This window comes from Lytechinus pictus, unplaced genomic scaffold, assembly GCF_037042905.1.
Source record: "Lytechinus pictus isolate F3 Inbred unplaced genomic scaffold, Lp3.0 scaffold_19, whole genome shotgun sequence".
NCBI lineage: Eukaryota > Metazoa > Echinodermata > Echinoidea > Temnopleuroida > Toxopneustidae > Lytechinus > Lytechinus pictus.
In genome coordinates, this window is record NW_026974140.1 from 6,680,234 (window position 1) to 6,696,646 (window position 16,413).

The following is a 16,413-nucleotide window of genomic DNA, read 5'->3' on the forward strand; positions in this document are numbered from 1 at the left end:
ATTTCAAATTTGAAAGAAAATGCATCATATTCAACTTTCTAAACATCAACATAAATATCTAACAAAATCTGTGTTCCTACAGAAAGTTTCAGAAAACGGTTAGTCTGTCCTAAATGGCCAAAAAAAAAAACATGGAAAGACCAACCTTTGTTAATCTTAAAGGTATCGGATCTTACCTTCTGGTCATATCAGGCATGGTGGTATTACCCTGCATACTAGAATTCATTCCTCCTTGACCAATCACAGAACCCCCTACAGCCACACCACCAGGGGGTTGACCAATGTTTCCTGCTGACATACCACCACTGGACATTCCACCTGCAGACATGTTACCAATAGGCATACCACCGGTAGACATACCTCCTGGCATACCACCTTGGGGTTGTCCAACCATTCCTTGCATCATGCTTGAAGAATTTGGCTGACCTATGCTGCCAGTAGGAGGTTGCCCTATGTTACCAGCAGACGATTGTCCTATGCTTCCCCCAACAGGTTGCCTGTTTCCACTGGCCGGCATGCTCCCACCAGCCGACATAGTTCCAGCCGCAGGCATGCTTCCACCCGCCGACAAGCTGCCGCCAGCCGACAGGCCTCCACCTGCCGACATCCCCCCAGGGGGACCGGTTAACGAGGACTGGACATCCATTGAGTGTTGCTGGGGCATGCCTTGATTAGAGAGACCAGATGATGGCGGCTGACCAACTGGTGCTTGCATCTGGGATGATGGGCTTGCGGAGATGGGATCCAGGGGCATGGGTGGGACCGGATTGGTTGCTGTAAATACCTGACTTTCAGTCAGCTGCACAAAACAAACGTAAAGAAAAAGCAATGTACTTTCTAACCCAACTATTGCAAATGCATTCGTATATACATCCAAAATATAATGAATATGAATTGACTTTGTATGAATAGCATTTATTCCATTTAGCTCACTCTCACAAACAATTCTAAGAAGCATAAATGAACTTTACTAGACAAGGCTTACATCGGCAGATGAACCAAGTGGCAATAAAGAGATAGTACTTACATCCCCAGTCCAATCCTCTGCTCCCCATTCCTCTGCACCCCACTCTCCTGTCTTGGTAGCTGGTTGTGTGTTGGAATTCACTGCATTATCCCATGCTGTAGACGGATATATAAGGAAATATAAAGACATTGACATGAATTACAATACAAAATGACATCACTGATAACTTCACTTGATGCACATGGGTTGGTTCCTCAATCTTGTAAGTTAAACTCCTATGAGGACCAAAAGCAAATTGTGTTAAATCAAGCACACATTTCTAGTAGGTGCCATTAACACTTGGTTTTTGTATAGAGAGAGTCTGTTGGATCTTTTTTTACAAATCCAAACAGCTAGATGCAAGGAATCAAGAAATCTGGAATGAGACATAGCATACCACTCAACATCAAAGGACAGTAATCGAACAAAAAAATTCTGTCAAGACGGTAAAGAAAATAAATGTTCATTTCATTCTTTTTTCTTTCAGTGTTAATCCTTCTTCCTTAAACCTAAAAGAGCCGGGTTATTTGGACCTCGGCCTTCGATCGCGCGGGCGCCGCAAAAATTTGCACGGTGGTAGTGTGCAATAAAATAAAGGCTGTATGGTTAATCTTTTACAAATAATAAAAAAATTTATTTAGGGAATTAATTATGCTAATTTATGCATGAAATAAAACATTTGCTCTAATCAAATATCATACGGCCCCAAAACTGCTTATTTTTTATTTACACTCTTTGTAGGATCCTGATCAAATGTACTTCAAGTAAAATTTGATATCCCAAATTTTTTCTTATGTATTTTATATTTTTTTTGCTGGAAATTGTTGCAGACTGGATTCTACAAGAAAAATTAATTAAGTTTAATCTGCAAAAGTAGAAATGATACATTTATGAATTTTGGCTAAATAAACAATTTGCATTGGATTTGTACATGAATTCAGGTTTTTGAGCAGTTTGGGTCTGACAAGCACTTACATAATGTTGCATAATTTCATAACCGCGTACCCGGGCATCGCAAATTTGGGCTCAAAAGTTGTGAGAGATTTGAAAGTAAAAAGTCAGCGAGCGACGCGGTTGAAAAATTTCGCGCGGCGGATTTAAAAGGCCCCCTTTTAGGGCTAAATATCATATTAACAAGCAAACAAATCAATCCACAATTGGCATGAACCACTTCACACCAAACCTCATTAAGATTTCCTCCATCAAACAATAATTGACAACTTACACTCTGTCGGAGGATTTCTCCAAACATTGTCTGTGGACTTGAAAGCATCTTCTTCTTGGAAATTCCTATAACATAGGGGAGAAAACAACAGAATACCTTACTATGGATTCAAGTATACAAGACAAATCACCATGGTAGAATTACTTAATACTAAAATAGCAAATAAAATTGAGGTGACCTAAGAATTTATGATTGCTGACAGTATGCAACGAGAGTCAAAACTGAATATTCCTAATATCCATATTTATAATGTCTTTCAAATCTGGATCATTTACCAAACCTGTTAATTCAGTTGATTTTGAGATCTTTTGTTATTTTGTCTAAGTTTTACAAATGCCATTGATTTTTTTTCTATTCAGGAATCACTCGAATCATTTGAATGAATCTCAAATCATTGTATCTTTTTTTTCTTTTATGAAAATCAATGAATTTAGTAAAATGTATAAATAAAATGCAAAATCTTGACAACTCCTATTTTTCAAGCCAATAAAATTGCACATTTTCAGTAACTGATAATGGTGGCTTCTTGGCAAGATTTCTGATTGAACAAGGTAAGAATGGTGATTCCTGTGACTCTCTATACAGGGTTTCCAACATGACACATCTACTATAGGGAGAGGGAACTTACCCAAATTTAGAATTTGTGAATGACCTTTGACCACCACCACCACCACCACCACCACCTCCGCGATTTGATCGCCGCGATGGACCATTCATTTCTGAAAGGAAAAATAAGATGAGAAATTTGGATGTCAAGATTAAAGAATATCTCACATCACAATCTCACATTACATCTCTTGTGATTTGATGATAAATGCATTGCAGACAGGCATCACTTTCAGATGACATTCACAAATTCATTTTCTTTACTGAAAAATATTTTTAATTGCAATTACCATATTTCTGTAGTACACAACAATTTACAAAGTATTCAGGGGTAATTCACATAATGCTTTTGAAAATCAACTAAGCTTACAATCACCTCTGAACAAATGGAAAAGTAAACACCTTTTCTCAGAAATGCTATCATTCACTGTATATTTCAAATATAGATTTTTCAAATGATTAATTGCCTGATAACCATTTCTGACTAAAGTTATCAACCAGAAGTACTTTTTCTTTTAAATCTGAATGATATGAAATTCAAAGAAAATAATTCAAAAAAAAAAAATCCTCAGACTACTCTAGATCATGATTGTCCTAGAAAACTTTTGAGAGAAAAAAATGATATGTGACTTGAAATGAAACGGAAGAAAATAAATGTTTATTTGAATTAAATTGAAATTAATTGAATTATTACAGCTTTCCTACATACCAGCATTCCGTCTGCCACGCCCACGACCTGACTCGTTACGATCATTGCGATCTCGATCATAGTCGTTATCTCTGTCCCTTCCTCGCCCTGCAAGAATTGAAATAAACATTTAAAATAATTGATTATCACAGTTCACCTGTAGCTAATCCATTGTTATATGATCACTTGTATTAAACAAAAATCAGAAAATATAAAGGAGATACATTTTGTAAAATGCCCTACATAAATAGGTAATCCTCCCTCCATTTATAAGGGTACTCTGCCACAACACATTTTTTTTAAATTTCTGCATAAAAGGTGGCTTGGTGTCCTTTTAAACACAAAATCTATATGTTATCAGAGACACATCAACAAGGCATGAAAAGTGAGTTAAAAAAAACACACACACACACACACACAAAAAAAAATCGAAAATATCGACTTTCAGCGAGGGAGCCAAATGCCCGAATGAGAGGACAGAGCGACCAAGCGGTGGGAGGGTGTGGGAAGAGGAACACCCCCCTACCACGGTATAGACTTTATTTCAATATGGGGATCAGAATTTAGCAATCTAGTGCATTCCTTCACAAGATTCCCCACCATAATATATACTATATTTAATGCAAAATTCCACCTCCTTTGTCTTTAGCTAGTTTCCATTTCTCTTTGATCGTCTCTTTCAGCAATGTCTTTATACTGCTGATTACAATGCCAGAAAATGCCATCATGAAGTATCATGAATGAAGTTCTAGTGCCTGTAGATTAAAGATTGGTTCTACTCATGTACAATGAAGTAGAAAAAAGGACCACTTATTATAAGTTCTTGTTAAAAACATATTGCAAATCACAGTGCTATCTTATACAAAAAGTTTGTTGCCAATAAAATGCCGTCCTGTCGCATTGTGAAGACGATGCAAACTCGTGAAGCTGTAGCTTAGAAGTTGCAAATAAGAGAAAAATTCTATGCTGTTTGCATGTCCATATCCATGACCATGATCACATTAAACTTGGCAAATAACACAATGATAATCAACAAAACTCAGATGGTTGCAAAAATTCTACTTGAAAAAAAATCCACAAGGTAGAAACAATTCTTCCCGCGACCGCAAACAAATAAGAGCACACACAAGTGCTTAGCCGCATGGAAGCTCGCCCAGCCAGCTCAAGGGAGCCAGCGCCAGCATGGTCACGAGTCCGGAAGCTCCGCCTTGCAAATTGCTTTCAATACATCCACACGCAAAGCCACGCGGTACAAAATCTATGGTAGCGTTTAAGATACAAATTCAGACAATTTTTAAATTTCTTTTTCCTGTTCACCATGTGGATTTTTTTCCAAAATAACATAAGTGGAAATCCGTGAAGATGCATAAAATTTTCAAGCCTGATCACCAATCTGGTGCACAGATTTCAGTTCTTTCTTAACAGTTGTCAGTGAAACTTACTGACAATTACTTCAGTAAATATTCCTGAGAGAATTACTTTACCTCTAGTCATTCTGGGTGGAAGATTACCCCTTCCTCCTCTCCCTCTCCCCCTACTGTAGCTTCCATCTCTGTCTCCTCTATCTCCTCTTCCATCATGACCATCTCTGTTTTCTCTGTTGTCACGGTTACGGCCCCGCCCTCCCCTGTCTCTGCGATCATCATCGTTCTTGTGATCTTTGTCTTGATGATTGTTGAATGAATCTGTGTTACGCACGGATGGTGCCATTCCACGAACTTTGCTCTTCTTACTGCTAATAGTTTCCCATTCATCCTTCTACAGGAAGACAAAGAGTGATGTTATAAAACAGGTAAAAAATCATAGTAATCTACAAAATTTTTACATTTTGATTTTCCACAATTAGTCTATTTATTTTTAATCAATCAATTAAAATTCATACATGGAATTAAAATTTGAATGTAAATGTATAAATAAGCTCCTAAACTGCTAAGTTTTTGGTAAACACTCACCAGGGAAAAAAATATTTTTTTTACAGGAGCCATTTTTCTCACTGGTCACAAATTTATGGGAGCCATTTTTCAATTTCCAAGAGCCATGTTTTAATTTGCTAGAGCCATTTTTTAAATAAAAAAAAGGAAACATCATTTGTGATTATTATCATTTTAGACATGTTAAATTTGAAGTATTGTTTGTTGTATTTTAATGTGCCATCCGTACTATTTCTTTATTTCTTTTACCAACAAAAGTAATGATTGCAATAATGCCATTTGATTTAATGTGCCATCTCTACTATTTTTTTTAATAATAAAAGTAATAAATGATTTACTTAGATATATATTGCCATTTGTCTTTATTCAGTGCTGTTGTAGAAAAATCTGATTATCAAATTTTTAATGTGGCTGTGTGAGTGATCCTGAAACTTTGAAAGAGATAAAGAGAGGTTACCATACAACTGTAAAATAATACATGAAAGGCTGGTATTCAATATGTTTTGTACAGTATCCAATAGAATAGAGTACACTTCTCATGGATTTTGATTAGTAAATAAGCATAATTTGGTGTGCAGTTTCCTTAGGAACAGATGCTTAATGCTCATAATAAATGAGGAACGTGGTATGCCTCATAGCTGAATGCTTTTTCACATGACTAGAGCCTGAAATGAACTGATCACCAAAGCTCACAACTACCCCTTTCTGATGGGGACCGGAGCGAGCAGCATACGCACGACAGGCCTGGCAGTAGACCAAAAGCTTCAGTCTCTGTATTTTGGTTGTTCCGCTGAACTGCGTTGGCTCACTCACCAATACATAGACCATGCATAGACTGAAGACCTTGGAGGCCCGTACATACAGACAACGTATTAGCAGTAACGTTAGATCGAATATTCGGAAACCCAATTTTCCGATCGTTTTTTTTTTGTACATAAAATGTCACATTATGAAAAAGAAATTACATCCATATTAACGAAAAAAATGTATAAAATTCAGAAGTATCGTACCTTAGACCGCAGTTACCGCTAATTCCTTTCAAATGATATCGAAACATCGTCATCTTCGATCCTTTCGTTGGTCAACGTAAGTTGCCATCTTGGATGACGTCATCATCCTTACAGACGTATTTACCAGTCGCTATATATCGCGATTTGTGCCGCTGCTTTGCCTTGTAATCTACGTGCGTGCGTTCGGAACTTGTCGCTCGCATTGATTCGCCAGGATATCGAAAATTCTAATCGGAAAGCCTTAATAAAGCCACTGATCTCGAGATCAGTGATAAAAGCACACCTCATTGAACGTAGAGGGCAGCAACACACGGCTGCCATTTTTTCATCTACCATACGTACCGTACTAGTGCGCTCACTGCGCTGAGCTTTGTGAATGGTACATTACGTGCACGTTATAACCCACTCACAAAGGGAAGACAGCGGACGTATGGCCAAGCTAGTTACTGTACACAAGATCACAGGAGCGATTTTTTTTCCCGATCGCTCTCTCTATTGGGTTTGCAAGTGCGATTTCAAAGCTTACGAGAGCGAAATCGCTCAGCGCTACCGTGTATTTTTTTCACTGACACTCACATATCCTTTATATTGAACATGTATATAAAAAAAAGAATATCAAAAGATTTTTCTTGTTTCTCATTATTTTCAGGATTTTTAAATGTATTTTTTTCCCTTAAAGTTCTTGTGATAGAAATCATCGGTGATATCATTTCAACCATTACAAAATTAATGAAGGAATTTCAAATACTAAAACTAATATAAATAATAAGTTGGTAATGAAATCATGTTTTTGATCATTTTGGGGTCTGATATGCACTTTATACATGGACATAATAAAGTGTAATTTCAGAACTGAGATTCTGGGCATCGCAAGTTTGGTCTCAAAAGAAGTGCAAGACTTAAAATAAAAAAAGCCTTGAAACACAACAGCACAACAATTATATTGACAATCTCATTCACAGCCTTTGACATGGCAGATTACAAATAGGAAAATAATGAAATAACCAACATACCTGGTTACCTTCCTCCCTCTCCAGCAGAAGGATAATGGCCTGTTCTGTGTCATAATTACTGTCATGGAGTGCCACCATGATTTCATCTTCAGATCTGTTGGTCAGTTCATGCACCTGCAAAGAAAAAAAATACATATGTACAGATACATAGAGTACATGTGCATTTATCACTGTAAGATGATGCGTGACCCATCACCCAAAAAGCAACAAGAAGTCACTAACAAGTGGAACGCCTCTGGCAGTCTCGCCTGCATTACGCGATTTAATATAGCAGCAGTGCTAACTTTGAAAACTACTATAAAATAATCATTCACAAAAACACCATTCATATAATGACATAATAACACGTTCATTGACCATAGATGACATTTGAACGGTGACTTAAGACTTATCAACTACACCCATGTCCACATTTCATTCACTCTATCCATAAACTTTCAAAGTTATGATGGCAATTCAACAATTACCCCAACATGGCCTAAGTTTATTGACCTTAACTGACCTTTGACCTTGGTTTTGTGACCTGAAACTCACAGGGGATGTTCAGTGATACTCGATTACTCTTATGTCCAAGTTTTATGAACTAGATCCATAAACCTCCAGAGTTAGGATGGTAATTTAACAAAGACCCCCAACACGGCCAAAGTTCATTGACCTTAAATGACCATTGACCATGGTCATGTGACCTGAAACTCGCACAGGATATTCATTGGTACGTGATTAACCTAATGTCCAAGTTTCATGAACTAGATCCATAAATTTTCAAAGTTATGATAGTAATCCAACAAATACCAACAACTTGACCAAAGTTCATTGACCATAAATGACCTTTGACCTTGGTCATGTGACCTGAAACTCAAGCAGGATGTTCACTAATACTTGATCAACCTTATGCCCAAGTTTCATGAACTAGGTCCATATACTTTCTAAGTTATGATGTCATTTCAAAAACTTAACCTTTGGTTAAGATTTTGAAAATAATTCTCCCAACATGGTCTTTAATAGTTCATTGACCCTAAATGACCTTTGACCTTAGTCATGTGACCTGAAACTCAGGCAGGATGTTCAGTAATACTTGATTCACCTTATGTATAAGTTTCATGAACTAGGTCCATATACTTTCTAAGTTATGATGTCATTTCAAAAACTTAACCTTAGGTTAACTTAAGATTTGATGTTGACGCCGCCGCCGGAAAAGCGGCGCCTATAGTCTCCCTCTGCTATGCAGGCGAGACATAAATGACTAGAGATTTGTATTGAGCTTCATAGAGCACGTCTTACATGTACATGTAGGCTTTCAAATGACATATAACTTGTCATAACTGATCAACAATAACCAACACAAGTACTGTACTTGATTGAAAGTAGAAAAAATTTATTTGAGAGGTTCAAAGAATATAACAAGATTTAGGTTTCGAGTTCACTCAAGCATGAAATGTGCACACTGTGCAATGTCTACAAAACTTCCAAGCTGTTGGGGGAAAAATGCACAAGTACATAACAAATTTTATGCTACTTCTAAAATTTTATTTGGTCAACAGCTATTTAATACCAGGGGCAGACATGCCAACCTCTCGGAATGAAAAACTGTATTCTGCGATAAAAAAAAATTTAAAAACTATTTTTTCCCCCAAAAGTGTAATATAATAAAATGCTTGGCGCACTCGCTCATCGCGGCGCTCAAGCTGCATGCAAGCTAAAATGCGCACTGCTCATGCAGATTAAAAAAAAAACATTGAAACATGTGTATATTGCACCCTCTTTTAACAAAATGATTGAAAAAAAAAACAAGTTACCTGCAATTACATTGATCTAATGACCATATTTGTGTACTTTTAATGAAATAGAGACATATAGAGATGATTTTTACCTCTGCCATTTTTACCTCTGCCATTTTTACCTCTGCCATTTTTGCCTCTGCCATTTTTGCCTCTGCCATTTTTGCCTCTGCCATTTTTACCTCTGCCATTTTTACCTCTGCCATTTTTACACGGAGCCGGCCTGTCTGGTTTTAGACTTTTAGTAATAGTAGACTCGCACTTACACTCGCCTCGGTCAAATTCATTGCATCTTATTTCATTCGATCGGAACTAAAAAATAAACACACATACTTTCGCAACCATTAAATGGGATCGTGACTAGGCCCGACTTGTGTAACTCAAATAATAGTCATTTACTAATAGCTTACACAATGACAATCATACGATCTACATTTGTAGCCGTAGCCCGAGTAGCCTCACGCTAACTCACATTTGTCAAATCCGATTGCAAAACAGATTCAACCCAAAATATTCAGCTTCTCGTAATTTCGTGGTTTTCATAAATATTTTGATTAGCGCACGCTGACTCTCGCCATCATCGGATAGGTTCAAAACTCAAATATAACTGATAATATTAAATATAACTCAAATAAGTGCAAATGGATATTATTTTTTATATTTCAGGATAAAATTTCGGATACCAGTCCGCCGTCCGGTTTTCAGTGTCGGGTATCCGAATATTGAAATATCCGTTTCAAGTCAGGCCTAGTAAAACTTTTATGCAACGGGCCCCAGGAGATAAATACTGCTTATGTCCCTACCAAGATTGACCAGTAATGAAGAAAGTGGAGCATGTACATGTACTGTACACACACACACGCACAAAAATTATCTGGCAAGCCCCCACCCCTCCCCCCCAAAAAAGTCACCATTGTTTAGCATTTTATTTTTTGGTTCCTCCTTAAAATAACAACTAAAGGGGGGGGGGCCAGGGGCATGGCTTCCTGTTGAGTCTTGACCCCCCGCCCACCTCATCATATTCCATTAACTTTGTACATGTATACAACATGCTACTGAGCTTATTCATGAGTATTTTGTCTCACCAGAGAGAGAGAGAGGGGGAGATAGGGAGAATAAGGAATTGCATGAAATAACATAACATTAACCCCCCCCCCCCTTTATTTGCACTTTCGAAAATTCGACTGAAATTTAATGGTCAATGCACTATTTATCACATTCTAATTGAATATTAAAGGTCAAGTCCACCCCAGGAAAATGCTGACTTGAATAAATAGAGAAAAATCGAACTAGCATAGTGTTGAAAATTTCATCAAAATCGGATGTAAAATAAGAAAATTATGACATTTAAAAGTTTCGCTTATTTTTCACAAAACAATGATTTGCACAACTAGGTGAGTCAGTCGATGATGTCCATCACTCACTATTTCTTGTTTTCTATTGTTTAAATTATACAATATTTCATTTTTTTTAGATTTGACAATAAAGACCAACTTGACTGAACCATATAGTATTAAACAATGCTAATTCCACATGTTCAGGGAGGAATTAATCGTTGTAGCACTTGACAATGAGGAAAAAAATTAGAACATTTTATATTTTGTATAAAAAAATGCAAAAGAAATAGTGAGTGGATGATGTCATAGTCTCCTCATTTGCATACCAGCCAGGATGTGCATATAACTGTTTTGTGAAATTAAGCGAAACTTTAAAATGTCATAACTTTCTTATTTTACATCCGATTTTGATGAAATTTTCAGTGATATGCTTGTGGATTTTTCTTGTTTTATTCAAATCAACTTTTTGTTGGGGTGGACTTGTCCTTTAAGAAAAGCCTGCATTTAGAGTAAATTCAATACATATATCCACTGAATACTTGTACATACATGTAATTATGTTCATGTATGTGCATGTTCAGAAGTAGACCTTGTACTGTCTACAAAAAACTACCACTGAACTATTGATAGACCTTACATATTATTGTATTAAAACCAATAGAGCATACTACTTTGAACAATGTTTACATGAACATGTATAAAAAAATATATAAAAAAGAGAGAAATGAAGATCAATTACATGTACATGTAGTGCATGTGTCTCTGTGCTACATGTAAGCACTGTGGTAACATGTATGTAATATACAACTGCCTTGCTCATAAATAAAGCATATTAAAATACTTTCTATGAATAATCTGCCTTCTACATGTACTCTCTCACAGTGCCTAATCAGCTAATGGGTTCAGCAATATGCCCTAGCTATTGAAATATGCCCATTTTTATATTCTAAAGGTGCTTGGATCTTTGTACAGTAGCAAAGAAAGATGATATGAAATAGATTAAACATCAACATGCAGTCTCTCCTTGTCCACCTCATCTTGCACGAGATTCTACATGTATATTGATTTCCAGTGAATTTCTGCACACAATTTTCCGAGAGTAAATAGACTGCCAATATTTTATTGCAGTTTATAAAATTTTATGGATACATGTACATGTAGGCTACACATTCAATGTCTAACATTCAGACAGAATGTGGATGCCACAGAGCATCAATCTGAACATCATTTACCCTCCAATAATATGTGATTAAATCCAAATTAAACAAACCCCATGAATGAAGTACTGTATATGAACATATATAAACTGATACAGATGAATAATAGTTTTTTAAAGAGATATTTATAGTTGTAAGTGTACATGTACATGTAGTTCAGGCAATAAAGAGCAGTACATTGCACATGAAGAGGGATTTCCCCAAATTTAACTAGCAAGAACAGTATCTCATTCACATAACAGGAACTCAGTATTGCAAAATGCCTATAAGATTTGATTCTATACAATAAACTATTGGCTAATGTACATTATCTTCTCATACTGCAAGAGAGGTTTTTTTTCCAAAGAGTACATGTATTCACTCCTACAATGTACATGTACATGTAGTATTTACCCCTTCAACATGGATGATTATGGAAACAATATTTGGTTGTGAAATTTAATAGTAAAGGAGCAGACTCTCTGTACCAACATTCCTATCATTGTTATCATTGTGTCAACATATCATTCAAGAACTTTAATATCAAACAGGGAATGATTTTCCTGGTATTGCATCGCAATTTGCTCCACATTTTTGGAAGACTGCTATGCATAAAGTCTTTTGTATAGCATATTTTTACATAAGACTGGACATTACTTTAAATAGTTGATAGCTTTTCTCTTATGACCAAAAATGCTATTCAAATTTGTAAAGCAAAATTATTCCCTGTCAAATAATGTAAAATTTCGAATATATCCACAAATGGAAGTCTAAATGACATGAAGGTTTCATTTATATTCACAGATTACCAGCTGAGTACGTTTTGCTTTATGTAAACATTTAACAAATTTTTTTCAAAAATACATTACTCGCTGCAAAGACAGGCTCTTAGATGTGCCCCTTACACAATAGCAGTAGAAGAAAAAGAAAGCAAACAGACAAATGTGAAAAAAGGCAAAGGTAGAAAATAATGTCTATGTACTGTATATGTTTTACATGTATGGCCTACATGTAGGTCCATAAATGAAAGCTTTGCTGGAGAACTGATGAGTACTCGTAATCATTTAAAGGGACAATCACCCTGAGGTTAAATCCATTCTAAAAATGCAGAGAAAATTGAAAAGCATAAATTTTTATGAAAATCAAACTCTCGATTAACAAGAGTGTCATAGTATTTTTAAGTGGACTTCTATTGCTGGCTTTTCCATATCAAAATTCCACTTTTACATGAGTTGAAATCTGCTTTACGGCTGAGCATGTTTTTACTGTACAGTAAAATTAATATTTAGAAAAAAATGGCAGTTTGTACAATTAAAATACATGCAATGCATACAAGAGAGCAGCTTGTACATGTATTGAAGTCACAGAAATAAACCGTCACTTATTACTATTTCTTTGTTTTCATAAGAACCAACTCAACATCGAGATGGACTTCAGTACACACAATGTATCATTTCCCACTGGCTGATTTGCTATGATGTTGCATCACCACCATCCTAGCCTTTATCCAGGTTAAGTTCACACATCATCTCCCATTCCTGCCTCCCCAAGGAACGGTCTATTATACCTATGTATCCAATGAAAAATGTGTAGCTCACCATGGAGGGTACATGTAGATCATACATGTACATGTATGCATCACAAGCATGCCCCACTCATCATGACTGTTTATACACAACAGACATTTTCAGGGAGGCGGGGAAAATGATAACTGTATGGATTTGCCAAAGAAAAGAGTACAGTTTACTAGTGTGGGTTTCTAAAAAAATCACCAAAGTATTATTTTTTCCGCATAAGAATTGTTATGAATAGAAGCATCGTTTGTGGAAAAGAAGGCGAAAAAAGTTGTATATCATACTAAGGAGTGATCTGTTTATAATTTACTGCAAAATCATGTGCAAACTAAAATTTCAGAAAAACAAAACAAATTAACATACGTACATACAGTGAAATGTATCAAAAAATCAAGTGATAGCTTTCCTGAAAATTAAAGATTTCATTATTTTGTCAATTTTCACACACACACACACAAATATAAAACCAAGTTTTGAAATATTTGTAACAATAAATACTGTATATATTTTAAGTTGATCAACCATTCCAATAAAACCAAGTTGTAAGTGATCATCCAACACACATGTACATGTAAACTGTAGGAGGTTACATATGTACATGATGTATTAAATAGTATAACCTTTCCTGTAACATGTATTAAAGGACATACGTACATGTATTCATCTCCAACTTTGATCAATACTTACATGTGTTGACATGTGTATGCCAGCATATTTTATGTTAAAAATCTGCATTATTCCAAATTACATTTCAACCACCATCTTATTTGATAGTTTTCCTAACATTTCAAATCCAGGAAATACCGTTTTGGATTTCAATGTCAATATGATACATGTAATGTATCAATTGCTGTTATGAGCACAACAATGTAAATGCACTTAGACGTATGAAAAATAGCAAATAGCAAACCACTCTCAAATATCTGAAACTTGTTATTAAAAAAAAACACACAACAAAAAACATATGTTGAAATATATGAAGGTTTGATAAGTTCATTCCTGTTATTTGTATGCATACTTTTGTATGGACATCATTAAACTGTTTGTTTGATTGATGTTGTTTAATTAAATCTTTTATCATTTTTTTGGGGGGGATGAGGATTTTTTTCATGGGTTCCTTGATCTATTAGGATAGGTTGCAAACAGATCATGTTTCTATCTTTCTTTTTTTTTTGCTGTAAAAGTTATTTGAGTGTGAAGTAATGAAATTTGAACTATGATGACATTTTTAATTGCAACATAACACAAAAAAGAAAATATGTAAATATAATGTCAACAACTCATCATGACAATGTTCATTTTAATGACAGATTCACCATCACTATGAATACGTGCTCATTATTGTTCACTATAAACGCCAGTTTGGGTAACAATCACAGAATGAGTTCAAACAGAATCCAATGAAATTACTACCAAAGTTTTTGGATATAAATAAAAAAATATATGCCAGATAGCTCTGGATGAAAATGCACAATTGCTGTGAAATTAGCAAAATAGGCACTGAATTCCATCAAATGTCAGGTGTTTTTCTGGCAATTTTAAAACACTGTCCACATGCATTTCTGTGTTTAATAGTGATCATCAGAATTTTCGATTTTGAGCTACATGTACATGTAAGATTTCATGATTTTACAAAGATAAGTTTACACTTATGTACCAGATCTAGATGTACATGTATGATAATATTTTGACAATTACATGTAACCTTGATTTAATGACTTTCTCATGAAATAATTGATTGCTGCAACTACTAACTTTTACCTTTAAGAGTACCTTTGATCTGGTTTCATCACTAACTTTTAGCCATTGATTCACTCAAGCCATGTACATGTAGGGGAGAGTGGGGTAATTGAGCCCCAAGGTAAATCGGGCCCCCAGCTACTTTTTTTAGCTCGCTGCTTAAGTTTACCAGTATCGAGGGGATTGCCGTTTTGTGGTATTTGAGACAGTTCCTTAGCATATATACACTGTATCTTAACCCTATCTAGGCAGGGGGGAGGGCCTCGGAAGCCCCCCTAAACGATTCGCGTAATATTTTTGCCGCATGACATTTGTTGACCGCACCGCTAGCTGACTTTATACTTTCAAGTCTTGCACATCTTTTGAGACCACATTTTTGACGCCTGGGTATGCAGTTCCGAAATTGCGCAATATTTTGTAATTGCATGTCTGACCAAAAATTGCTAAAAAACATTATTTTGTGTACGAAGTCAATGCAAATTGTGTTGTCCCGAAAATAAAAAAATTATGATTATTTTTAGTTTTGCTGGTCTAAATGGATTTATTTTATGTTGTTTATGATCTCAAAAGAGTCCCCAATAAAATTCATTGAAAACAATGAAAAACAAAAGGTCCAAAAAACAAAGAAATACAAAATAAATTGCAAAAAGAAGTATCAATACATAAGAAATTGAACTGATATTGCAATTCTTTTCATGTACAATTGATAAGAACACCACAAAGAGATTCTACACCAAAACTTAGCACATTTGGAGCTTTATTTAGGGAGTGAGAAGAAAGAGTATAATTTTGCATACCAATTATGCATAAATTAGCATAATAACTTAATTTAGCAATTTGCATGAAATAAATTTATAAGAATTTTTTAGATTATGATCCAGAAAACCCGAGTGCCAATTTTGTGCGCAATCGCGCGATCAACAGCCTAGATCTCCCAAAATACCCCGGCCTAGACAGGGTTATGGTAAGCATTTAATATTTCATTTTAACTCACACTGCTTCTCTTAGCACTGCAATTGTGGTGCTAGCACCACAATAAGCCGGCTAACCCTGCTTTTTTGTAGGGCCAGATAGTACCGTACTATTTACCGTGCTAGCCCACTTTGCTAAAACGTAGTGTGAAAACGAAGTGGGCTAAGCTTAACCCCGGGAAATTGGTGGGGCTAAGACCCCCCCTTAGCCCCACCAATTTCCCGGGGTTAAGGAAAAAAAGTGCAGTGTGAAAAGCATATACTTGACTGAAAATGAAAACAAGCAGGGAGGTGTCAAGGACAACATGCAATTAAAAGTAGCACAAGAACTGTAACAA

General features: G+C 35.7%; 1 protein-coding gene across 21 annotated transcripts in view; it reads right to left on the reverse strand.

Moving 5' to 3' along the window:
* The window catches only part of LOC129260966 (ubiquitin-associated protein 2-like), a 44,572-nt gene that overhangs the window by 18,639 nt on the left and 9,520 nt on the right, over positions 1-16,413 (reverse strand). For all 21 annotated transcript variants that reach the window (XM_064114182.1, XM_064114177.1, XM_064114176.1 and 18 more), the window contains exons 4-10: positions 7,480-7,593; positions 5,010-5,283; positions 3,547-3,633; positions 2,860-2,950; positions 2,232-2,296; positions 1,028-1,122; positions 177-799 (exon numbers count right to left, since the gene is read on the reverse strand). In XM_064114182.1, the coding sequence (XP_063970252.1) occupies positions 177-799; positions 1,028-1,122; positions 2,232-2,296; positions 2,860-2,950; positions 3,547-3,633; positions 5,010-5,283; positions 7,480-7,593 (1,349 nt within the window). The remainder of the gene's footprint in view (positions 1-176; positions 800-1,027; positions 1,123-2,231; positions 2,297-2,859; positions 2,951-3,546; positions 3,634-5,009; positions 5,284-7,479; positions 7,594-16,413) is intronic.